The sequence below is a fragment of the Coregonus lavaretus genome (genome assembly GCF_964263955.1).
Source record: "Coregonus lavaretus genome assembly, chromosome: 17".
Taxonomy (NCBI): domain Eukaryota; kingdom Metazoa; phylum Chordata; class Actinopteri; order Salmoniformes; family Salmonidae; genus Coregonus; species Coregonus lavaretus.
The window spans coordinates 41,135,306-41,162,095 of record NC_140004.1 but is presented as its reverse complement, the minus strand read 5'-3'; the positions used below and the strand labels follow the sequence as shown (position 1 = coordinate 41,162,095).

The 26,790-nt window shown below is 44.8% G+C and overlaps 1 protein-coding gene across 1 annotated transcript; it reads left to right on the top strand.

The window, feature by feature from the left end:
* The first annotated feature begins 213 nt into the window (after window positions 1-213).
* On the top strand, window positions 214-26,790 carry LOC311145154 (cytosolic arginine sensor for mTORC1 subunit 1-like). The gene is made up of 9 exons (XM_084181353.1): window positions 214-501; window positions 8,820-8,890; window positions 11,858-12,051; window positions 15,252-15,387; window positions 15,674-15,797; window positions 16,020-16,130; window positions 19,581-19,663; window positions 19,821-19,915; window positions 25,391-26,790. The coding sequence occupies exons 1-9, from the start codon at window positions 389-391 to the stop codon at window positions 25,457-25,459; spliced, it is 996 nt and encodes a 331-aa protein (XP_084037479.1). The 5' UTR covers window positions 214-388; the 3' UTR covers window positions 25,460-26,790.

The window sequence follows — 26,790 nt, the reverse complement described above, 5'->3', positions numbered from 1 at the left end:
TATCAGAATATGTTATTATAGACTCCCCTACGTATTTATTTGGACAGTGAAGCTACAACTTTTAATTTGGCTCTATGATCTAGTCCCAACATTTTAAAGTCATAGAAGTTCACGTGTGTGTAGCTTTAAGAGCAAGGGGGCGTGTTATCATATGATGACTTTTATTTGAATATACAGTAGTGGAGTCAGATTGCGTCGGATGTTGTTCTCTTTATCTGTGACTGACTAATGCGAGACATACGGTTGAATAACTAAGCCGCGAGCGTCTAGTCCTCAGGAATGAAAATAACACACTCAAAACGTTAATTTAGGAACGTTTTATTGGATCGTTCCTGCAAATAGTCAGTCATTCATTCAAACCGATTCGGGGCTTGCGCTATTCAGAACCATGGACTTGCACATTCTGGATCACAGACTGCGAGTGACCAGCATTTGCAAAAATGGGCTGGTGAATTTCACTCACCCCCTCATCAAACTAATTTTCCTGCGGAACAGAACAAGGTAAGGTTGTTTGCATGACGAGACTAATCTAGCTCATTTAAAAACGTCCGGGATCCTAAAACCTGCAAGAAACAGAAATAGGCAGGTTGCAGACATGCTAGCTAGCTAGTTCGCTAATCCTGTCTCATTCATCTGCTATGTAAATGTGATGATATACTGTAGTTAGCGACGCTATCCCATTCAATTCAGGCCGTAATTGTGCATGCCATGCTATGTCGATATAGCTAGCTGCACCCTGTTGCACCCCTAAACAATTATTAAAACGTGGACCAAAGGTAACTAGACAACTTAATGTGGTGTACTGTTTATTGTACTTGCCGTCAATGAATGAGCACACCAGTCCAAAATGTAGTACTGTTTAAGTTTATCCGAAATAATCATCTGATATACTAATATCAGTCTTTTATTTACTGTAACAGTAGATCAGTAAATGTTTGGCTAGTATTTGAGGAGTGATCATTAGAAAACCTAAAGCATGTTTAGTTATAGGCCTATTAGTAACTATGCCGACAAACAAAACCAATTTAATCAGCGGTCAGATACAGGTAGTCTTTGGGCTAGTCAACACCACTTCACTTTCACTGTTTTCTATTCAGGTACCTGTCTGTTCTTACATGATATGAGGAAAGCACTTTCCTTTCAATGGGACCTAATCACTTCCCCAAGACTTCTGTCATGGCAAAGGCAGCTCTCTCGAAATTCGTTTTTAAAGAGGCTGAATTTAAAGCAGAACGGATGGTGGCTGCAGTGGCAATTTTTAGTTAATCCCTGGAAATCCTGCCTTTTATTATGTAATTGTTTATGACTCGGCCTGTCCTGCATATGCATCAGCCGGAAGAAAGGATTCAACATCTGGCAGATACTAACAGGCTAGCAGTATTTTATATAGTAGTAGCCTAATGGTAGGCCTATGTATTCAGATGTGGAAAGGGGGCTCAACATACACGGTAGGCCTACATAGTTTGGGAAGAAATGCCATTCATGCCAAGTTGGAGAAGGCCGTTTTTAAAAGGTGATTTTATAGCCTAGACCTCACTTGGTGTTCTGTGAGGTCTAAGCAGCACTACCGGCTGTCTTCATGGACTTGCTTATTATAAAAGTTTCACAGATCAATCCAGTAACATCAGTCTACCAGCCCAGACGCCATACTCCTCTGACGAACGTCACTGATGTTAGAGTTTGCCTTGACTCCCTTCTGACACACAACGGTAAGGTGTGCATCAATTCACGAACATGATGACGACACTTCCTTTAGATGTATAGCTTCTAAAGGTGTTAGTCACCTAAAGAGTTCCTCAGCTTCTCTCTCCAGTGAGTCATTAGCAGGTTATTCATTATACCTGCTGGCCTATGGATACACTTCATGACAGGTCAGCTACTAGGGTTGAATCCAAAGAACAGTCAGAATGCACTAGAACTGCCGTGGCAGGCAGTATCAGCTTAGGGACTTAGGCTGCTAGCCTACGTGGGTTTTGACTCTCTTTGTTGTTGCTTTGTAGTTATGTCATATCATTCTGTTGTGTCCTGGTCGTTTTCCTGTTTTGGGGTGAGGATCAGGCCGTGTGGAAAAAGGATGGTTTAGGCTGAATTGTTTTTGAGTTACCATGAATGTATTTGGGGAACATAACAACAACCCTAATATAAACAAAATGGTCTTTTTTAGACAGCTTCCCAGTATAATTGGTTTTTGACTACAGTTCTCCCTCTTGTAGGCCTCTGCAATTCATTATAGTATAGGCTACCCAAGAAAGGGCACAAAATCACTCAAATGCGAACAACCATGGGAGGAATTTTAAGGATAGGCTACCTAACCACTCAGCAGTCAGCACAGGATAGTAGCAAGCAGATCTTGTAGGCTGTTTTCTTGTTGCAGCTCTGTCTGACAATCTATTCTAGAATATCTGTATGAGTGTATTATTGAATCTTAAGGAGCCTACTCCAGTGTTCAGCAATAACTAGCTGGTAATGGTAACTTTATTGATCAGCTCTCTCTCCTTCTCACACCACGTTTCTGTTTGAGGCCTTACTTTTTTTTCTGAGGCTTCTTCTTGTCAGTGTTATTCTTCTGGTGAAACAAGCACCGTCAGCCTACATGATAAGAAGAAGAAAAGGTTAAGGAGGAGGATTATCTCTTTCCCAGCTGAACTGAATGTCTGCTACAGTGTTAATTTATGAAGGCTGTGTGTGGTGGGATGCACACTCATACTGTATAATGTTAGCCAATAGCCTATGTTGCAGCGTGCCCTCTTCACAGTACATCCCCTTTCCTCTGCAGCTTGCTAACGAGAGGGCATGGGTCGCAACTCTGAGCCAAAACAATGGGGATTTTTTTCCTCCATTTGCCTGCTACAGTAGGCAGTCAAGGGCCCTGGGTTAGCAGCATGGGGGAGAGCTGGGTAAACTTTATCCATTGTTCATTAGAATACACTGTGAAAGTGGAACGCTCATTAGGTCAGCCTACCGCAAGGTTACACACATACACCATGTTCATCCAGAGTTGGTGAACATGGTGTAATAAATACTAAGGAAGTCTCGAGGTTTTGCTCGCCTGAGGTAGAGTATCTTATGATAAGCTGTAGACCACACTATTTACCAAGAGAGTTTTCATCTATATTTTTCATAGCTGTCTATTTACCACCACAAACCAATGCTGGCATTAAGATTGCACTGAATGAGCTGTATAAGGCCATATAAGGTCAACAGGAAAACGGTCATCCAGATGCAGCGCTCCTAGTGGCCGGGGACTTTAATGCAGGGAAACTTAAATCCGTTCTACCTCATTTCTACCAGCATGTTAAATGTGCAACCAGAGGAAAAAAAACTCTAGACCACCTTTACTCCACACACAGAGACGCATACAAAGCTCTCCCTCGCCCTCCATTTGGCAAATCTGACCATAACTCTATCCTCCTGATTCCTGCTTATAAGCAAAAACTAAAGCAGGAAGCACCAGTGACTCGGTTAATAAAAAAGTGGTCAGATGACACAGATGTTAAGCTACAGGACTGTTTTGCTAGCACAGACTGGAACATGTTCCGGGATTCTTCAGATAGCATTGAGGAGTACACCACATCAGTCACTGGCTTAATCAATAAGTGCATCGATGTCGTCCCCACAGTGACCGTACGTACATACCCCAACCAGAAGCCATGGATTACAGGAAACATCCGCACTGAGCTAAAGGGTAGAGCTGCCGCTTTCAAGGAGCGGGACTCTAACCCGGACGCTTATAAGAAATCCCGCTATGCCCTCCGACGAACCATCAAACAGGCAAAGAGTCAATACAGGACTAAGATTGAATCGTACTACACTGGCTCTGACGCTCGTCGGATGTGGCAGGGCTTGAAAACTATTACAGACTACAAAGGGAAGCACAGCCGCGAGCTGCCCAGTGACACAAGACTTCCAGACGAGCTAAACCACTTCTATGCTCGCTTCGAGGCAAGCAACACTGAAGCATGCATGAGAGTACCAGCTGTTCCGGATGACTATGTGATCACGCTCTCCGTAGCCGATGTGAGTAAGACTTTTAAGCAGGTCAACATTCCCAAGGCCGCAGGGCCAGACGGATTACCAGGACGTGTACTCCGAGCATGTGCTGACCAACTGGCAAGTGTCTTCACTGACATTTTCAACATGTCCCTGACTGAGTCTGTAATACCAACATGTTTCAAGCAGACCACCATAGTCCCCGTGCCCAAGGACTCTAAGATAACCTGCCTAAATGACTACCGACCCGTAGCACTGACGTCTGTAGCCATGAAGTGCTTTGAAAGGCTGGTCATGGCTCACATCAACAGCATTATCCCAGAAACCCTAGACCCACTCCAATTTGCATACCGCCCCAACAGATCCACAGATGATTCAATCTCTATTGCACTCCACACTGCCCTTTCCCACCTGGACAAGAGGAACACCTACGTGAGAATGCTATTCATTGACTACAGCTCAGCATTCAACACCATAGTGCCCTCAATGCTCATCACTAAGCTAAGGATCCTGGGACTAAACACCTCCCTCTGCAACTGGATCCTGGACTTCCTGACGGGCCGCCCCCAAGTGGTAAGGGTAGGTAACAACACATCTGCCACACTGATCCTCAACACGGGGGCCCCTCAGGGGTGCGTGCTCAGTCCCCTCCTGTACTCCCTGTTCACCCATGACTGCATGGCCAGGCACGACTCCAACACCATAATTTAAGTTTGCCGACGACCCAACAGTGGTAGGCCTGATCACCGACAATGATGAGACAGCCTATAGGGAGGAGGTCAGAGACCTGGCCGTGTGGTGCCAGGACAACAACCTCTCCCTCAACGTGACCAAGACAAAGGAGATGATTGTGGACTACAGGAGAAAAAAAAGAGGACTGAGCACGCCCCCATTCTCATCGACGGGGCTGTAGTGGAACAGGTTGAGAGCTTCAAGGTTCCTTGGTGTCCACATCACCAACGAACTATCATGGTCCAAACACACCAAGACAGTTGTGAAGAGGGCACGACAAAGCCTATTCCCCCTCAGGAGACTGAAAAGATTTGGCATGGGTCCTCAGATCCTCAAAAAATTCTACAGCTGCACCATCGAGAGCATCCTGACTGGTTGCATCACCGCCTGGTATGGCAACTGCTTGGCCTCCGACCGCAAGGCACTACAGAGGGTAGTGCGTACGGCCCAGTACATCACTGGGGCCAAGCTTCCTGCCATCCAGGACCTCTATACCAGGCGGTGTCAGAGGAAAGCCCTCAAAATTGTCAAAGACTCCAGCCACCCTAGTCATAGACTGTTCTCTCTGCTACCGCACGGCAAGCGGTACCGGAGTGCCAAGTCTAGGTCCAAAAGACTTCTCAACAGCTTCTACCCCCAAGCCATAAGACTCCTGAACAGCTAATCATGGCTACCCGGACTATTTGCACTGCCCCCCCACCCCATCCTTTTACGCTGCTGCTACTCTGTTTAATTATTTATACATAGTCACTTTAACTCTGCCCACATGTACATATTACTTCAACTACCTCAACTAGCCGGTATATATCACATTGACTCTGCACCGGTACCCCCCTGTATATATAGCCTCCCTACTGTTATTTTATTTTACTTCTGCTCTTTTTTTCTCAACACTTTTTTTTGGTTTTGTTTTATTTTTACTTTTTTGTTAAATAAATGCACTGTTGGTTAAGGGCTGTAAGTAAGCATTTCACTGTAATGTCTGCACCTGTTGTATTCGGCGCATGTGGCCAATAAAATTTGATTTGATTTGAGATGGTTCATAACATAGAACGTCATCACGGCTCACACCCCTCACATTTCCTCTGATGGAACATCAGTTGCAAGGTCCAGTTGTTCTTACCTCCCCTTACTGTGTTGGTAAAGAACATCATTTTGAGTGCCATCTTTTCAAGTCGCTCTCTTTATTTCACGTTCTCTTTCTTTCTCTCTTTCTCTTGCCCTCACACCACAAAATAAATAATCACGAATCATAAATGTGTTGACCGTGGCTTTGTTGCATCATGGAGACACATGAAACTGCGGACACATGAGAATGGAATGGAGGCTTAGTTTTATCATCTAAGCCTGGAATAATGAATTAGAATGTTAAACCTACGTGTCAGTGCAGTAGATGTTTTGTAGAAGCTTTATAGAAAATGTAGAATGATTAGCACAGAAACAGGAAACTAGCCTAACCCAGCAACAGCTTCACGTGGATAGGAATTTTAAAGACGCGGCTCCAAACCATTTAAGAATGTGCCTGCATCAATTAGGCTACACTCTCCCTTTGGTTAAAAAAAGCATTAATGAGCTTTTAATGTTTGGACTGTGCAGTTTTTCCAACAGTAGCCTTAACAAAGCAGACCGAGGGTTGCTACCTGTTAGCACCATCCTCTCCCCCTTCTTCTTGCAGGCTTTACAAAAACAAGTCGGAAATCTAGCACTAAATTCTGAGGTTGAGAATGAAGCAAACTTTCACCAGCCCCGTTAATACTCTGACGGGCCGGGCTACCTAGCAGGAAGTAGCAGTATAGCTGGACAGGGTGAGAGGTCAACAGGAAGGGCTGGCTGGGAGGTGGCAGTAGACAATGGGCTGCTGAGTTAGCTCGGTGCCTCGCTCGCTCTACAGACGGCTGGGTGGAGCTCTGAATTTTTTCCCCACTTACTGGCTGCGTCTAAAATGGTACCTTATTCCCTACTGTATGATGTGCAGTACACTACTTTTGATGCACTACCATGGGTCTCTGGTCAAAAGTAGTGCACTATGTAGGGAATAGGGTGCTATTTCGGAAGCACCCCTCTCTGGATTGATTGCCCTGTCTCATGAAACCAGCGGATTACGTTTTGCTGAGTAGGACCCCGTACATGATTCTAGTGTTATATAGCTGGGAGAGGAGAGGGGATGTGGAGGAGGATAGGGGGTGGGTGGGGGGGGGGGGTGGTGCGAAGTTTTCTAATGACAGCAGAGCGGGATGTTGCTGTCTCTTGCTGAGGCAGAATAACACTAAAGGGGAAGGTGTTGCGCTGTTTAATCATCCAGAAGATTACATGGTCTGATTCTGAACCACATACTGTATGTTTATGCTGAATGCATTTCCTGTTCTTTCACTCCTCTCCTACAAAACTTCTACTTTGTATTATGCCCAGACCCACACCCCATAGTCCTTGTGAACCGCTCTCTCCTGCTGGCCAGGGGGCAGTCTGCCACAAAGACAACATTATGGACAGTGGACAGAGCGTCTCTAAAACTCCTCTGTCTCTGAGACCAAATAATTAAACCTGTCGGAGTCCCCCGCTCACCCCAATGTACCCAGTATTCCCCACTGCTATGCAGCACAGCATTGGACCTAATGAATGGGGCCCACGAAAGAAGGACCATCCTGCCGTCCCATCTCGGAACGGCCGGGTATGGCTCTGCTCTCTCCAGGATTAAAAACACAGTGGGTGATTGAAGCAAAGCAGAGCCTTGTTCGATTGGGTACACACTGTGAGCAGAGCAGACCAGGCAGGCTGGGGGGGAATATTGGGTACACACTGTGAGCAGAGCAGACCATGCAGGCTGGGGGGGAATATTGGGTACACACTGTGAGCAGAGCAGACCATGCAGGCTGGGGGGGAATATTGGGTACACACTGTGAGCAGAGCAGACCATGCAGGCTGGGGGGGAATATTGGGTACACACTGTGAGCAGAGTAGACCAGGCAGGCTGGGGGGGAATATTGGGTACACACTGTGAGCAGAGTAGACCAGGCAGGCTGGGGGGGAATATTGGGTACACACTGTGAGCAGAGCAGACCATGCAGGCTGGGGGGGAATATTGGGTACACACTGTGAGCAGAGCAGACCAGGCAGGCTGGGGGGGAATATTGGGTACACACTGTGAGCAGAGTAGACCAGGCAGGCTGGGGGGGAATATTGGGTACACACTGTGAGCAGACCAGGCAGGCTGGGGGGGAATATTGGGTACACACTGTGAGCAGACCAGGCAGGCTGGGGGGGAATATTGGGTACACACTGTGAGCAGACCAGGCAGGCTGGGGTGGAATATTGGGTACACACTGTGAGCAGAGCAGACCATGCAGGCTGGGGGGGAATATTGGGTACACACTGTGAGCAGAGCAGACCATGCAGGCTGGGGGGGAATATTGGGTACACACTGTGAGCAGAGCAGACCAGGCAGGCTGGGGGGGAATATTGGGTACACACTGTGAGCAGAGTAGACCAGGCAGGCTGGGGGGGAATATTGGGTACACACTGTGAGCAGACCAGGCAGGCTGGGGGGGAATATTGGGTACACACTGTGAGCAGACCAGGCAGGCTGGGGGGGAATATTGGGTACACACTGTGAGCAGACCAGGCAGGCTGGGGGGGAATATTGGGTACACACTGTGAGCAGAGCAGACCAGGCAGGCTGGGGGGGAATATTGGGTACACACTGTGAGCAGAGTAGACCAGGCAGGCTGGGGGGGAATATTTGGTACACACTGTGAGCAGACCAGGCAGGCTGGGGGGGAATATTGGGTACACACTGTGAGCAGAGCAGACCAGGCAGGCTGGGGGGGAATATTGGGTACACACTGTGAGCAGAGTAGACCAGGCAGGCTGGGGGGGAATATTGGGTACACACTGTGAGCAGAGCAGACCAGGCAGGCTGGGGGGGAATATTGGCACAGTGAAGACTAGAGCTTGGTGCTTGGCCAGCGGGCACTAGGTTTAAATCACCCCTACCACACACACACACCATCGCCATACTACACAGTAACACTCATAGTGGCAATCTGTTTTTAGTTTGTTCTGAAAATGGTGTTCTATTCTTCTCTTTCCTTTTCTCTCAGATGCAAGTTCTTCAGTCTGACAGAGACCCCAGAGAACTACACTGTCGTCCTCGATGAAGAGGGATTTAAAGGTAAATGACCCCTCCTCCTTATCAACCAGAGACGCATCACTTAACAACCCCCCCCCCCCAGCCTATTCTCAATCACACTCCCTTAACATCCTGTATGCTGAAGTCAACAACTTCAGAGTCATATCACATTTTTTACACTTACATTTTAGTCATTTAGCAGACACTCTTATCCAGAGCGACTTACAGGACCAATTAGGGTTAAGTGCCTTGCTCAAGGGCACATCGACAGATTTAACACCTAGTCGGCTCGGGGATTAGAACCAGCGACCTTTCGGTTACTGGCACAACGCTCTTTACCACGTTTTCTATAGCCCATACTCTTTTTCTTTGGAGGCATTTTATTCCCAGTGTCTGTTTCTCACAGATGTAGTTGATATTACAGGCACATACTGCCTCCAGGCCTTCTCGCTCTCTCTCTCTTGTCTATTTTAAGAGGTGAAAGCTGGTGCAGAGAAGCCACAAGGGGCTGCTTCTGACAAATGATTCCAACCAGAACAGTTCCCCTTTGAAGGGGAATAGGGGGGTGTGAGAGAGAATGTTTCAGAGAAACTGATTGCAGGGTCCTGGAACCGTTGGGAATAAATACCATTCGTTTCCCAGCCAGACATTGTTGTTATTCTTCATCCCCTGAAGTAATTTAAGTTCACTTCACACATTTGTAATTCAAACCAGGCTTGTCCCTGAGAACACCGAATTGTTGCATAATAGTGCTCTTCTTATGGAGAATGAAATAGGCTGTATAGCAACTAAGATAGAAACACAATGCTATAGAAGATTAAATAACATAGCAACAAACTACATTGAACCAAAAATATAAACGCAACATGTAAAGTGTTGGTCCCATGTTTCATGAGCTGAAATAAAATATCTCAGAAATTTTCTATACACACAAAAAGCTTATTTCTCTCAAGTTTTGTGCACAAATTTGTTTATATCCCTGTTAGTGAGCATTTCTCATTTGCCAAAATAATCCATCCACTTGACAGATGTGGCATCAAGAAGCTGATTTAAAGAGCATGTTCATTACACAGGTGCACCTTGTGCTGGGGACAATAAAAGGCCACTCTAAAATGTGCAGTTTTGTCACACAACACAATGCCACAGATGTCTCAAGTTTTGAGAGAGCGTGCAATTGACATGCTGACTGCAGGAATGTCCACCAGAGCTGTTGCCAGAGAATTGAAAGTTCATTTCTCTACCATAAGCCGCCTCCAACGTCGTTTTAGAGAATTTGGCAGTACGTCCAACCGGCCTCACAACCGCAGACCACGTGTATGGTGTCGTGTGGGCGAGCGGTTTGCTGATGTCAACATTGTGAACAGTGCCCCATGGTGGCGGTGGGGTTATGGTATGGGCAGGGATAAGCTAAGGACAACGAACAAAATTGCATTTTATCGATGGCAATTTGAATGCACAGAGATACGTGACGAGATCCTGAGGCCCATTGTTGTGCCATTCATCCACCGCCATCACCTCATGTTTCAGCATGATAATACAAAGCCCCATGTTGCAAGGATCTGTACACAATTCCTGGAAGCTGAAAATGTCCCAGTTCTTCCATGGCCTGCATACTCACCAGACATGTCACCCATTGAGCATGTTTGGGATGCTCTGGATCGACGTGTACGACAGTGCGTTCCAGTTCCCACCAATATCCAGCAACTTCGCACAGCCATTGAAGAGGAGTGGGAAAACATTCCACAGGTCACAATCAACAGCCTGATCAACTCTATGCAAAGATTTGTAGCGCTGCATGAGGCAAATGTTGGTCCTACCAGATACTGACTGGTTTTCTGGTCCACTCCCCTACTTTTTTTTTTTTTTTTTTTTACCTGTGACCAACAGATGCATATCTGTATTCCCAGTCATGTGAAATCCATAGATTAGGCCCTAATTAATTTATTTCAATTGACTCATTTCCTTATGAACTGAAATTGTTGCATGTTGCATTTTATATTTTTGTTCAGTATAATTTCTTTTTGTAAACAAACAATTATTTGTTAAATCCAGTACAATGCATCTGCTAGTGTCTAATTGTATTTCAAACGATGATTGTGCACATATCCCAGTTTGCAACCCCATATCCTAGTGCACTTTCCTCCCAGTGCCTATACTTCCTGTATAAATAAAATATTAAATGTTAAAAGTTTGAGAGCTCACAACCGGTCTGCCAGGTAGCTGCCAGGCTAGCGGTTGTTGATGGCCTGTTTGGGGAAGTGGTGAGGACTGAGCAGTGTCCTGTCTGGGTCAGTTATGGCCCTCTAGGCCCAATGGGGAATACTGTTTTCCCTGCCCCGTGCACATCCTGTGTGAATAGACTGATGCATCCAGAGTGGAGAGTGAGAGGAGGATCTGGTTGAACCCTCCCTGACCGCTTCTCAGACCATACACACTCGCACGCCGTTAAGAAGTCTAGCGATAGAAGTACTGCAACAGAATCAGCTTACCCTCCCCAAATCTTAGACTAGATCAGTCTCTGGGGGCACTTTATCCTACTCCCAACATCCTGTAGGGACCATAGTGGGCATGTATGGGATGGTGGATGATGCCATTATCCATTACATAAGTTCATAGGAGCCACTTCCTGGTTGTAACTCATAGCTGAGTGATGGTTTATAAATAGCAGAGATATTTTAGACCCCCCCTGAAGGAAGCGTATGGCAGTGGGGGTGGGGTCCAATAAGATGAAATGACTTAAAACAGCTGTGTAGACATGGCATAAGGTCTGGTTTGGAAAGTAGCAACTTTGCATTGGGCCTGAATGTATGTTTGTTTTTAGAAAGAAGGCTTAACTTAGCTGTGGGTTTTCTGTTCAATACAGTATAGACTAGTGGATAGTCTTTGTTTGAGTGAAATCTGAAATGTGTGTGTGTGTCCCGTGTCCATCCACTATGTGTCTGCTCTATGTTCTGACATGACCTAACCCACCACCCACCACCCATCCCCCCCTCTCTCTCCCCCCTGCAGAGCTGCAGCCCTCAGAGCACCTACTGGTCGAAGGTTCCGTGTGGCTGCCGCTCAACGTGGTCTCCAACGGCAACTCCTCCAGCAGCTCGCAGGCGGTGGGCGTGACCAAGATCGCTAAGTCCGTCATTGCCCCATTGGCCCAGCAGCACGTGTCAGTCTTCATGCTGTCAACCTATCAGACGGACTTCATCCTGGCGAGTCCCCTGTGACCCCAACCTGCTGGGGCTTGTTGGGTTGTCTGATGTGATTCTTTATCATTGTTTTATGACATAATAGGCCTACATTTCTCTCTGAACATTCTGTAATGTTACACCCTCCTAAACATGCCCCTGGTGTCTAACCATGACAACAGTTGCTAAGCGATAGGCAGAGGTGTCATGCCCATAGGGGGCACAAGGGCACGTGCCACCTCAGATTTGTCATAATTTTTCAGATGTTAAATTAATTACCAAACGTCCTTTTTAAGCCCCCGTTTTATCAGAATTATTTTATAAAAAGATCTGTCAGCTGTATTTTGTGGAAGGGGCACTGACTGGACCAGGTAAAGTGTCCCCCTATTCTCCCTAGTAAGTGGTTCCTTCCAAGGTGCACCACAGAGCAAAGACACACAGTGTTTGATTTGATTGGAGGATTCGCAGGAGGTATGTTTGGAAATGAATTTGATCAAGCTACAGTGGGGAGAACAAGTATTTGATACACTGCCGATTTTGCAGGTTTTCCTGGTCTTGGCCATTGTGGAGAGGTTAGAGTCTGTTTGATTGAGTGTGTGGACAGGTGTCTTTTATACAGGTAACGAGTTCAAACAGGTGCAGTTAATACAGGTAATGAGTGGAGAACAGGAGGGCTTCTTAAACAAAAACTAACAGGTCTGTGAGAGCCGGAATTCTTACTGGTTGGTAGGTGATCAAATACTTATGTCATGCAATAAAATGCAAATTAATTACTTAAAAATCATACAATGTGATTTTCTGGATTTTTGTTTTAGATTCCGTCTCTCACAGTTGAAGTGTACCTATGATAAAAATTACAGACCTCTACATGCTTTGTAAATAGGAAAACCTGCAAAATCGGCAGTGTATCAAAAACTTGTTCTCCCCACTGTATGTAGCCTACTGATTCCTTCTTGATGAATAAATAAAACAAACATGTTTTATTGTTTCTCTAAAACTCCCCCATCCTCATAACTAGCTACCAAGCCATTTTAGGCTATTAATCAAGTTAGAGTAGCTTGTCTAAGTATCTTAGCTGGCATGCCTGCTGGCAAGGTTGCTAGACTTTAGAAAAGCAAGCAATTACTAAATGTACTGAATAATATTTTAACATTCCTTTAAATATTTTACTCAGATTTGAGCAGAGATGCAGAGAAGCATTTTAGTTTCTTTAACAAAATAAACATCAGTCAGGAGGATACAGACCGCTCAAGATGTATGCTTGGATATGCAGAAAAACAAACATATTTTTTACATAGAATTAAGCATAATGATTATGGTTCTATTGCAGGAAAAAGCGGTTTCGGGTGTTTGAAAAATTCAAAATTCTCCAACTCCAACCAGCAATCCTCATGTACTTTGCGTCCCCTCATATTCGTGTCAAAATAGAGAGTGAATTACACAATGGTGGAAAAAAATTGTCAAAACGTTGCATGTTACGGATTTAACAAGACGGCGATAATAAGTTGTGATGAAGTAGGTATAGCTATGCAAAGCAGTTGCATTTGTCCCACTCCAAACTTGTCCCACTCAAAACAAATGTTATCTCGAGTACAAATAGGCCACTAGTCTATTTGAAGTATTAGAAGTGACTACAATGTTGCTCTTTTCACTTTCTCAGAATGTCACCGACTGTCAGCCCATATGTTGTCCGCTTAGGTGCGAGAGAAAGACAAGAATATCACTTCATATTGTTGTCCTGTTACTGTAGGAGAACCCCCTGGCTGTAGTTATTAACACTGTGTTACTGTAGGAGAACCCTCTGGCTGTAGTTATTAACACTGTGTTACTGTAGGAGAACCCTCTGGCTGTAGTTATTAACACTGTCTTACTGTAGGAGAACCCTCTGGCTGTAGTTATTAACACTGTCTTACTGTAGTAGAACCCTCTGGCTGTAGTTATTAACACTGTGTTACTGTAGGAGAACCCTCTGGCTGTAGTTATTAACACTGTGTTACTGTAGGAGAACCCTCTGGCTGTAGTTATTAACACTGTGTTACTGTAGGAGAACCCTCTGGCTGTAGTTATTAACACTGTCTTACTGTAGGAGAACCCTCTGGCTGTAGTTATTAACACTGTGTTACTGTAGGAGAACCCTCTGGCTGTAGTTATTAACACTGTGTTACTGTAGGAGAACCCTCTGGCTGTAGTTATTAACACTGTGTTACTGTAGGAGAACCCTCTGGCTGTAGTTATTAACACTGTGTTACTGTAGGAGAACCCTCTGGCTGTAGTTATTAACACTGTGTTACTGTAGGAGAACCCTCTGGCTGTAGTTATTAACACTGTGTTACTGTAGGAGAACCCTCTGGCTGTAGTTATTAACACTGTGTTACTGTAGGAGAACCCTCTGGCTGTAGTTATTAACACTGTGTTACTGTAGGAGAACCCTCTGGCTGTAGTTATTAACACTGTCTTACTGTAGTAGAACCCTCTGGCTGTAGTTATTAACACTGTGTTACTGTAGGAGAACCCTCTGGCTGTAGTTATTAACACTGTCTTACTGTAGGAGAACCCTCTGGCTGTAGTTATTAACACTGTGTTACTGTAGGAGAACCCTCTGGCTGTAGTTATTAACACTGTGTTACTGTAGGAGAACCCTCTGGCTGTAGTTATTAACACTGTGTTACTGTAGGAGAACCCTCTGGCTGTAGTTATTAACACTGTGTTACTGTAGGAGAACCCTCTGGCTGTAGTTATTAACACTGTGTTACTGTAGGAGAACCCTCTGGCTGTAGTTATTAACACTGTGTTACTGTAGGAGAACCCTCTGGCTGTAGTTATTAACACTGTGTTACTGTAGGAGAACCCTCTGGCTGTAGTTATTAACACTGTCTTACTGTAGGAGAACCCTTTGGCTGTAGTTATTAACACTGTCTTACTGTAGGAGAACCCTCTGGCTGTAGTTATTAACACTGTCTTACTGTAGGAGAACCCTCTGGCTGTAGTTATTAACACTGTCTTACTGTAGGAGAACCCTCTGGCTGTAGTTATTAACACTGTGTTACTGTAGGAGAACCCTCTGGCTGTAGTTATTAACACTGTGTTACTGTAGGAGAACCCTCTGGCTGTAGTTATTAACACTGTGTTACTGTAGGAGAACCCTCTGGCTGTAGTTATTAACAGTCTTACTGTAGGTGAGGGAGAAGGACCTGGCTGTAGTTATTAACACTGTGTTACTGTAGGTGAGGGAGAAGGACCTGGCTGTAGTTATTAACACTCTGGAGGAAGAGTTCAACATCTACAGAGAGGTGGGGGGAGAGTACTCAGCTGTACTCAGCCAAGATGTCCGCAATGGCCTCCAGAAGAACGGCAAAGAAGGTACGGCTCAGCGGGGGGGGGGGGGGGACTGAATGTATTGGAGGGAGTCACAGAAAGGGACAGACGTAGAGAAAAGAGAAGATCAGCCTATTAGTGTGTTGTTTTTAGAGGGAATTATGGGTAACAGAATAGCCATGTTTCACAATAAAAGCCCCCCACAAGATCATGATAAAGTAAAGACATGCTTGTACTCTATAACACTACTGCTCACTGTCCCAGTGCTATAGGTTACTTCAGGTTGGGTTCAGGTTGTAAACTATAATTCCCCTTGTGTTTTCATCTCCAGCCCCCCAGCTGACAGTGCACCCGGTGCTGATACCTCAGAACCAGTTCTGTGTGATGAGTCTGGACCCAGATACTCTGCCTGCCATCGCAACAACACTTATCGACGTACTCTTCTACTCCAACGGGTGAGCTCTGCCCTGCCCAAAACCCTTGTTCCTTTTATCAGAGTTGTTGCCTTACCAGTTCAAGTCAAGATGGCTGCAGTGTGAAATCCCTCGTTAACACCAGGTTGATCATTACTTAGGGTAATGGTTCTGCCATCTTTTTGTAAAATAAAGTAAATAATAGAACTGCACATAAAAGTGTTCCTATTCTAATTCTATGGTGTAAATGATTTTCTCCCCCAGTCCTAAAGAGGGCGCTCTTCCCAGCCAGGACCTGGACTTTATCAAGTTCTTTTCCTTCTCTCTGATCGATGGCTACGTCTCTCTGGTCATGGACACAGAGGCACAAAGACAGTAAGACTCATCTCCTCTCACCCTCTCTTACATCTGAGCTGCCTTAAAGTTTCACTCTGTGGGTGGTCAATGGTGGCCTAGCGGTTAGAGCGTTGGGCCAGTAACCGAAAGGTTGCTAGTTCGAATCCTCGAGCCAAGAAGGTAAAAATATCTATCTGTGCCCTTGAGTAAGGCACTTAACCCTAATTGCTCCAGGGTCCCCATTGATAATGGCAGACCCTGGCCGTGACCCAACTCTCCAAGAGTGTCTTAGGGGGAGTTGGGATATGCAATAAAACAATCTCCATTTCACACATGCGTATAATACACTCTAGTACAAGAAATAGGCCAAATATAAGCACCCACCTGGTTATTATTATTAGTGTGTGTTTTAGCAAGTTTCTGTTAACATATTCTTAGTGTGTGTGTGGTTGTGAACACATAATTATGACGAATGATTCAGACCTAGGTCCTGATACCTTTCACCAAGTCACCTATCTTACTTGGAGCCTAAGAAACCGTGATGAATTAACATGGACTGTCAATGGAGAGATGTTTTATTTTTGTTAGCAACTGCCGACGCGTTAATGTCACGTGTCATGTAGACGTCGTGTACACGTGACACTTACAAGTTACGTGTCAGTTTACTATTTCATATCTGACAATGAAATGTCCATCTTATACGATGGAAATATAAGATCTTATAAGACAACCCTATGCTTAGCATGACTGTAATATAATCTATTTAGCTAAGATAGGCCTATAACAAAGAACAGTAAAAATGTATTTTATGGTATATAAGAAAAAAGCTTAGGCTAGTTAATATGCATCCACCAGTCCTGGATCTAGGCCTATTTCTAAAATAAATATGGACAGCGCCCGATGCTGAAAGTTGAGTAGGCAAATGTACTAACAACGAGGGCTTTGTTGGAGCCCTATTTAAGAAATAAGTAGGGTAGGCTTTCTTGTTTGACAGACACAGTTCTACTATATTGGTCATTATTTCCTCCGATAGGGACGGTCTCCCCTGATCTCTCCAAGGGTCCCCCGTAAAACATCAGTTTACCTGACAGTGCAGCAGATTTTCTCCAGTTTAACTTTGTCTGTGTTACACCGTATCTAGTGTTTTATGAAATTGCAACTGTCGGCTACTGGATTCCTATGTGATAGGGTTGAGTCTCTAGATTCCCTCGCTGAACTCTTACACATCTGAGGCAATAATGAATTGGTTCTCATGGGTGATTTAAACTGGGACTGGTTATCGCCAAATTCCAACGCCATAAAAGAGCTATGCCATTCGTTGAATTTCACCCAGTTAACCCTAAAGACTGCTCTAAATCGACCCTAATTGATATTCTCCTAACTAACAACCTGCATAAGTACCTGGCCATCTGTATCTTCCCAAACAATTTGTGTGTACAAGGGACAATACAATCCCCTTGGGTAATAGAGGGAACGTCAAGCAGTTTTGTGAACAGGCTTTCCTGAATGAACTGGGAAAAGATGTATGCTCCTTCCAGACATTGAGATAGCGTAGTCCTATTTCCATAAGCTGTTGTCAACTATCTGTGACAGATGTGCACGTTAGAAAGTAGGGTAGGCCTAATTCATATATTATGCCTATGCTACAACAGACAACAAATATCCCCCTGAGACAGATTTAGATAGGCCTGCACACTTACTCAAATTAAAATATGGTGTCAGCATTGCTTCAGTAAAACCGATCAACAGCTGATCATTAGGCTATGGACAACTTGTGTGTTTCTATGTTAGCCTTCTAATGGTTGTGCATTTCATCTTCATCATAGGCCAATATGCTAGCTGTCTCTCTCTCACCCTTCACACTTTCCTTGTCAATTCATTTGATAGGCTACATTGTTTTAGTATTATCCTATGCCTACAGGTTTTAATAGTAATTTGTGATGAGACTGCCGTTATCAGTTTTTCTGAGCGTTCGGGCGCTGGCCATGGTCCTGTTATTGTCACTCCCGCCGCTGGGCTGGTGTGGTGATGGGCGCCGCTGGGCTGGTGTGGTGATGGGTGCCGCTGGGCTGGTGTGGTGATTGGCGCCGCTGGGCTGGTGTGGTGATGGGCGCCGCTGGGCCGGTGTGGTGATGGGTGCCGCTGGGCCGGTGTGGTGATGGGTGCCGCTGGGCCGGTGTGGTGATTGGCGCCGGTGTGCTGATGGGTGCCGCTGGGCCGGTGTGGTGATTGGCGCCGCTGGGCCGGTGTGGTGATGGGTGCCGCTGGGCCGGTGTGGTGATGGGTGCCGCTGGGCCGGTGTGGTGATTGGCGCCGCTGGGCCGGTGTGGTGATGGGCGCCGCTGGGCCGGTGTGGTGATGGGTGCCGCTGGGCCGGTGTGGTGATGGGTGCCGCTGGGCCGGTGTGGTGATGGGTGCCGCTGGGCCGGTGTGGTGATGGGTGCCGGTGTGGTGATGGGTGCCGCTGGGCCGGTGTGGTGATGGGCGCCGCTGGGCCGGTGTGGTGATGGGCGCCGCTGGGCCGGTGTGGTGATGGGTGCCGCTGGGCCGGTGTGGTGATGGGTGCCGCTGGGCCGGTGTGGTGATGGGTGCCGCTGGGCCGGTGTGGTGATGGGTGCCGGTGTGGTGATGGGTGCCGCTGGGCCGGTGTGGTGATGGGCGCCGCTGGGCCGGTGTGGTGATGACGCCGCTGGGCCGGTGTGGTGATGGGCGCCGCTGGGCCGGTGTGGTGATGGGCGCCGCTGGGCCGGTGTGGTGATTGGCCTACTGATGGTTTGACAACTGTAGCATTCTAGCTCCACCTAACGAGCTACGAACAGAAGTTACTTTACATTACACTGTTTTCGGAAGGTCTCCGGTCACCATTCAAGTAATGGGCAACATTAAACATATATATTCACACGGTATTGGGGGACCTATTTCATAGTTTTTTTTTCACAGGTCCAGTTTTCCCGATTTCCATCCGAAAGACTCACCTTCACCCTGGTGGCAGAGCAGACTGTGTACAGGCTGTTACATGCCAGTGGAGTAACCTAAACTCATACCATTTTCACGGCATCTAAACTGATTGGCTTCCCTTCTCCAAAACTCTCCCTACTGAACTAACAACTGAACTAACAAACTATATAGCGCAAAGCCCACCTCATGATCTCCTGTCCTGCCTTCCACTCCATCAAAATATAATTTAAAAAAAATGTGTAGTCCCTCCCGCAGTTGAGAGGCTTTACGGTATTATAATAGCACTATAGCTCCAGGCTATTTTTCAAGAGTCAGGCGTCACACTGACGTTAGTCAGACGTCACACTGACGTTAGTCAGGCGTCACACAGACGTTAGTCAGGCGTTTGGTATCACAGTTAGTCAGACGTTCAATGGTAGGCGATAGGCAGATGGTGGGGGTGTTGCTCCTCTTGAATTCTGGCCTGCGATACTTGGTAGCAGCAATGACCCACACTGTGTGTGTGTGTGTGTGTGTGTGTGTGTATTCTAGGTTCCCTGCTGATCTTCTCTTCACCAGTTCCTCCAGGGAGCTGTGGAGGATGGTGCGCATTGGGGGACAGCCTCTGGGTTTCGGTAAACTACCCTTTAATCCATCCTCTGAAAGACCCACTATAAGTATGTTGGGATCATCCCAACTTTACCCTGGGTAGACGGACACTCATACTGTACCACAAATACTTCATTGTTGATCTCTCCATCTCTCTCTCTTCTCTTCTCTTCTCTTCTCCAGACGAGTGTGGCATTGTTGCCCAGATATCCCAGCCCTTAGCTGACAACGACATCTCAGCCTATTATATCAGCACCTTCAGCTTCGACCATGCCCTGGTGAGCAAGCCTTTAGCTGCTGATGTGACACCCACTGGCACCCAGCTTTACTCTACAGAACATGAACTTTAGAAGAGGGTATGTTCTGATTCTGACCAACAGAGGGCACTGTTTCCCCTGAATAAAGGGTAGCGTGTAGCTTAATGACTGTGATAGTTCATTTATCCAAGACTTAACTATAGTAGCAGGTGTTTGCAACAGGGTTTAGACACATCTGGTCACAGAAATCACAAGAATGTCAGCAGCGCTATCAGATGACAGAATGAATGTCTGATTTGTCAGAGGGTGCTAAATGAACCGCTTCCTGTGGACTTTCCAGCTTTTATGTTGATCTGACATCAGCAGTGTCTTCTGCACTATCTGTATAGTTCATACCTGAATGACACTGATAGTTTGACGTGAGATACCTGACTAAGAGATAAGCTGTCAGTCAGAATGCTTCTCATGCTAAAGACAATCAGATTACAAAGGGAAAACCAGCCACTTCGCAGACACCGATGTCTTGCTCCTGGACAAGCTAAACACCTTCTTCGCCCGCTTTGAGGATAACACAGTGCCACCGATGCGAGCTGCTCCCGAGGACTCTGCGCTCTCCTTCTCTGTGGCCGACGTGAGTAAGACGTTTAAGTGTGTTAACCCTCGCAAGGCTGCCGGCCCAGACGGCATCCCTAGCTACGTCCTCGGACCATGCGCAGACCAGCTGGCTGGTGTGTTTACGGACATATTCAATCTCTCCCTATCCCAGACTGCTGTCCCCACTTGGTTCAAGATGTCCACCATTGTGCCTGTACAGAAGAAAGCAAAGGTATCTGAACTAAATGACTATCGCCCCGTAGCACTCACTTCTGTCAACATGAAGTGCTTTGAGAGGCTAGTTAAGGATAATCTCACCTCCACCTTACCCGACACCCTAGACCCACTGCAATTTGCATACTGCCCTAATAGATTCAATGATGATGCAATCGCCATCGCACTGCACACTGCCCTATCCCATCTGGACAAGAGGAATACCTATGTAAGAATGCTGTTCATTGACTACAGCTCAGCCTTCAACAGGGCTGTGGCGGTCATGACATTTTCTCAGCCGGTGATCATCAAGCAAATAACTGCTGGTCTCAAGGTAGTTGACTGTTAATTAACATACACAAATTAAGCATCTCCTGGCTTCCACGCATAGCCTGCAAGCCACTAATGCAGATCTTTGGAACATCTACATTTTAAAAAGTCTAATAAATCAAATGTAATATAGCCTACACCATCACAATAAATCTGTTATTTATTTTAGACAGGTCTAAAGAAACATTAAATGAAGAAAATGTAGTCTATTTCAGAAGAACAGAATAGCATACTCTGAGTTGTCCTTATGTTAGGCCCTGATCTGGCTATGCCATATGGCTGTGGGCTACACTAGTTCATTTAGCAGACAAGATTTTCTTAGAATTCAATGGCATTATTTTATAGTATGAAGAATACAATTGAACAAAGCTGAATAAAATAGAAAGGATATTTTCTCCAAATGATTTCCAAGGAAGTGCGCACATGTGGCTATTCTGTGTTGAGTGATTAACAAAGAAACAGGTCCTCCTATATGCATAATTTAGTTATTTATGCAACTTTAGTTGGGCTTTTGATTTTTAATACATTCTAAGGCTGCATGATGCGACTCTAATAATGATTTGAAAAAAGTTGCATGAAAGGTTGCATGCTCTGATTTGTTTCTTGTGCAGGCTGCACACACTTCATCAGTCTCTGATTCACAATTTGACAAGCACTTGATAAAATTCTCACCCGGCCTCAAGCGTAATGCCCCCTAAAAAATCCATGCCTTCTCCCAGCTGCCATGCTCCAAAGCACCACTTACTCACATGGCTCGCTCAGATATCTAAATTCTTATTAGCCAATGTCCATCACGTGATCGGGTCCTTCTCACAGGAATCTCGGCTAAAAAGTAGGCTACAAGTGAAGATAGACACATCGGGACGCAACTGCGCTCTTATCGAATTCCGAGGCACATATTGAAGATGTTAGAAGAACTGTCCACATTTAGCCTTCAACAAGATGAGTAGGCCTAACGAACAGTAAAAGCACTAGCCTATGTCAATCTACTCTCCTCCATGGTACAAAAGTTTACCTATTCTATTGGTCAACTTGTCCTTCTGTGCAATAAATAAATATTCCAAACAAATATACAGTGGGGGAAAATAAGTATTTAGTCAGCCACCAATTGTGCAAGTTCCCCCACTTAAAAAGATGAGAGGCCTGTAATTTTCATCATAGGTACACGTCAACTATGACAGACAAATTGAGAAAAGAAAATCCAGAAAATCACATTGTACGATTTTTTATGAATTTATTTGCAAATTATGGTGGAAAATAAGTATTTGGTCACATACAAACAAGCAAGATTTCTGCCTCTCACAGACCTGTAACTTCTTCTTTAAGAGGCTCCTCTGTCCTCCACTCGTTACCTGTATTAATGGCACATGTTTGAACTTGTTATCTGTATAAAAGACACCTGTCCCCAACCTCAAACAGTCACACTCCAAACTCCACTATGGCCAAGACCAAAGAGCTGTCAAAGGACACCAGAAACAAAATTGTAGACCTGCACCAGGCTGGGAAGACTGAATCTGCAATAGGTAAGCAGCTTGGTTTGAAGAAATCAACTGTGGGAGCAATTATTAGGAAATGGAAGACACTGATAATCTCCCTCGATCTGGGGCTCCACGCAAGATCTCACCCCGTGGGGTCAAAATGATCACAAGAACGGTGAGCAAAAATCCCAGAACCACACGGGGGGACCTAGTGAATGACCTGCAGAGAGCTGGGACCAAAGTAACAAAGCCTACCATCAGTAACACACTACGCCGCCAGGGACTCAAATCCTGCAGTGCCAGACGTGTCCCCCTGCTTAAGCCAGTACATGTCCAGGCCCGTCTGAAGTTTGCTAGAGTGCATTTGGATGATCCAGAAGAGGATTGGGAGAATGTCATATGGTCAGATGAAACCAAAATAGAACTTTTTGGTAAAAACTCAACTCGTCGTGTTTGGAGGACAAAGAATGCTGAGTTGCATCCAAAGAACACCATACCTACTGTGAAGCATGGGGGTGGAAACATCATGCTTTGGGGCTGTTTTTCTGCAAAGGGACCAGGACGACTGATCCGTGTAAAGGAAAGAATGAATGGGGCCATGTATCGTGAGATTTTGAGTGAAAACCTCCTTCCATCAGCAAGGGCATTGAAGATGAAACGTGGCTGGGTCTTTCAGCATGACAATGATCCCAAACACACCGCCCGGGCAACGAAGGAGTGGCTTCGTAAGAAGTATTTCAAGGTCCTGGAGTGGCCTAGCCAGTCTCCAGATCTCAACCCCATAGAGAATCTTTGGAGGGAGTTGAACGTCTGTGTTGCCCAGCGACAGCCCCAAAACATCACTGCTCTAGAGGAGATCTGCATGGAGGAATGGGCCAAAATACCAGCAACAGTGTGTGAAAACCTTGTGAAGACTTACAGAAAACGTTTGACCTGTGTCATTACCAACAAAGGGTATATAACAAAGTATTGAGAAACTTTTGTTATTGACCAAATACTTATTTTCCACCATAATTTGCAAATAAATTCATTAAAAATCCTACAATGTGATTTTCTGGATTATTTTTTCTCATTTTGTCTGTCATAGTTGACGTGTACCTACGATGAAAATTACAGGCCTCATCTTTTTAAGTGGGAAAACTTGCACAATTGGTGGCTGACTAAATACTTTTTTCCCCCACTGTATCCCAAATTAATACAACCACTCCGCATTAAAAAAAACACATTTAAAAGCAATGAGGCTGATGCAACAGATCAGAACATTTAGCTTAAAATGTTGATAAACTATTAGGCTATTTCTTCACATTATAAGCGCAGCAATGCGCACACGGCAGTAGGCTATAAGGGCAAATGTTCCAAAATGCTATCAATTAGCGGGAAAACACTGTTCTCAAAAGTGACCGCAAATGCGATTATGCATGTAATGCTTTATTATAAAGGTGAATTTTTATGGTGAAATTATCTTCCCCAAACTTGAAACTCACTCGCCGCCTATGTATGCCAGTTAGGCTCTACACCCGTTGTAAAGCAGATTAATGTGCTTAATTTTAAGAAGTTATTTGGCCGCTAGTTGTGAAGCTGGTTGAGAGAATGCCAAGAGTGTGCAAAGCTGTCATCAAGGCAAAGGGTGTCTATTTGAAGAATCTCAAATATAAAATACATTTTGATTTAACACTTTTTTGGTTACTACATGATTCCATATGTGTTATTTCATAGTTTTGATGTCATCACTGTTATTCTACAATGTGGAAAATAGTAAAAATAAAGAAAAACCCTTGAATGAGTTGGTGTTCTAAAACATTTGACCTGTAGTGTATTTGCATTAACTTTATTTTATGCATTTATTCATACTATTTCGTCCTTTCACAAGATATAGTCCCGACACAAATCTAGGGTTGCTACCCAAGCCGGCTGGTTGTTTGTTCTATCGGTTCGGTTGCTAGAGACACGACCCAGTTTTTTTCTTCTGTATCCATGGACGCGACCCAGTCGTTCGTTCTAAATGTTCTATTGCCATACTGGCTGGCAACTTTCTTATCCCTTTCTTGCTAGCTAGCCAACTACGGCTAACTTAGTCACGTCAAAAAGTGCAGCCAGAATAACAGCAAAGTAGCTGCATTTGCATTTGTTTAAGCTGTTTTCTAGTGACATTTTTTGGGATACATCCATAACAATGAGCTAATGAGGCACGATTTCGCCTGGTGCAGAGAATGTGCTCTCTCGTCAGGACACTGTTGTTCAGAGGAGCTAGACAACAACACAGCTAACACAATCACTTCAAACTGAAGCTGGAAAGACTGCAAACTAGCTGCACTTCGTTTCGTTTTACCTTTTTTCAGTTGACATTTCTTTGTATATATCCATAAAAATGATGCCAGCTGATTCATGATTTCAACTGGCTGAGAAACGCTGTCTGTCCCGACTCCCGACACATTCATTACTATGGGACAGCTGGTGATCGAATTTGAATATTGAAACAATGTTGCAAATGTGAGATAATGTCTAGATGCTTTTTATATTGGAGGTCAAGTGTATAAAGTGCCTGGCTGAGCTGATGAGACAGTGGATTGCATAGTCAGGTGGAACGGAGTAAATAGGCATTTTAACATCAGATTTAACCGGTGGTAACTTGTGTAATAGACACCGGCTGGAATGCGATTTTAACCAATCAGCATTCAGGATTAGACCCACCCATTGTATAATGTTAGATATTACTGCACTGTTGGAGCTAGGAAGACAGCATTTCGCTACACCCGCAATTACAACTGCTAAATATGTGTTATGCGACCAATAAGATTTGATTTGAAATGCTGATGGAATAGGAATTGGAACCATATTCCATTCTGTCCACTCTGTGCTCTTCTCCTGTGTTCTACTCTAGGTACCTGAAGAGGACATAGTGAGTGTGACTGAGATGCTCCAGCAGCACAGGAAAGAGCCAGCCTGCTAATGGCGACCTGGCGGCTTGGTCCGTACTACACCTCTGTGTCCTGGGGCAGTACGGGGCTGGAGAGGGATGCTAACTCCGTGCCTAGATTAGCACTGCAGCGTGAGCAGTATTAACCATAAACGTTGTTGCCATGACCACCAAAAGCGCTTCTAGGAAGGGGTGATTGGACGCTGACAGGACCACCGACCAATGCACACACTGATTGGACGCTGCCAGGACCCCCGACCAATGCACACAACGGGACGAGGGGATTGGTGAACTGAAGTCCAGTTGTGATGATGGTAACGCTGTACTTAAGGCCTGCAGGTATAATGCATTATGATGCGGTTATAATGCTTGCGTTATAAGACTTGTTATAGGCATATATAACCCCCTTATTTCTTGTTATCGTCTCATAAAGATCCTGACTAAATAACAGCCATTTTGAGTCATAGCCTAAGCCTTGTAATAACGCATTATAAAGTCAACATGCTGATAACACGTAATAAAGCATAATACCTGCAGTTTATAAAGTGTAACCATGATGGATTTTCTTATGCTACTTACCTGCTTGCCGCAGGGCACAAACATCTTACTCGTACTGTAAACAACACAGCTGTCTTCCAGTGATGTTTATACTGTAATGCTATGTGTCAGAACGCCACCCTTTGTGTCAAAGGTCAAGTTATTTCATGTGTGAGTGAATTATGTGAAGCACAATTTCTGCTTGGCAAAATATGTCTCTCCATTGGTGCTTTTTATTCGCCATATCTTCACAAATTGTACTTGTAGTAAGGCACGTAAATGGCCTAATCGCACCGCAATAACTGAAGCCGCTCATTGAAGTGTCAGCACAAGTCTTATTGTCGACAATCACATTAGAGAAAAAAAAGACATTATAAAAAAGGTCGTTTTGAAGTGTATTGGTAGAAATTAGTGTTAATTGGTAAACATCAGAATTTTATTTTCTTGAAAAACATATGCAGGCAATACTAGAAAAAAAAGACAAATTCCATGATTATCCAAGGTAAAGAGTAGCTTTATTTAGTGCCGTGATGCAGTTTCAACATCAATAAGAAGTTACTCAAAAAATGTTTAAGGGTCAACATTTCTGTACTTTTGTAGCGTTGTAGCATTGTATTTCCTTTAAGATCAACACTGTCTTATTCTTCAATTTTCTTTTTTAATTTGCACAATTAAGACGTTTCTTATTAATTTCCTTGTAGACTGAGAAAGTTACTAATATCATTAGAAATATTATTTTGGTACAATTACATTTTGTACAATTTAAAACATGTATTATGTCAAATAATTGTAAATGTGCTATTAAATTAAATGTATTTCTGGACTTC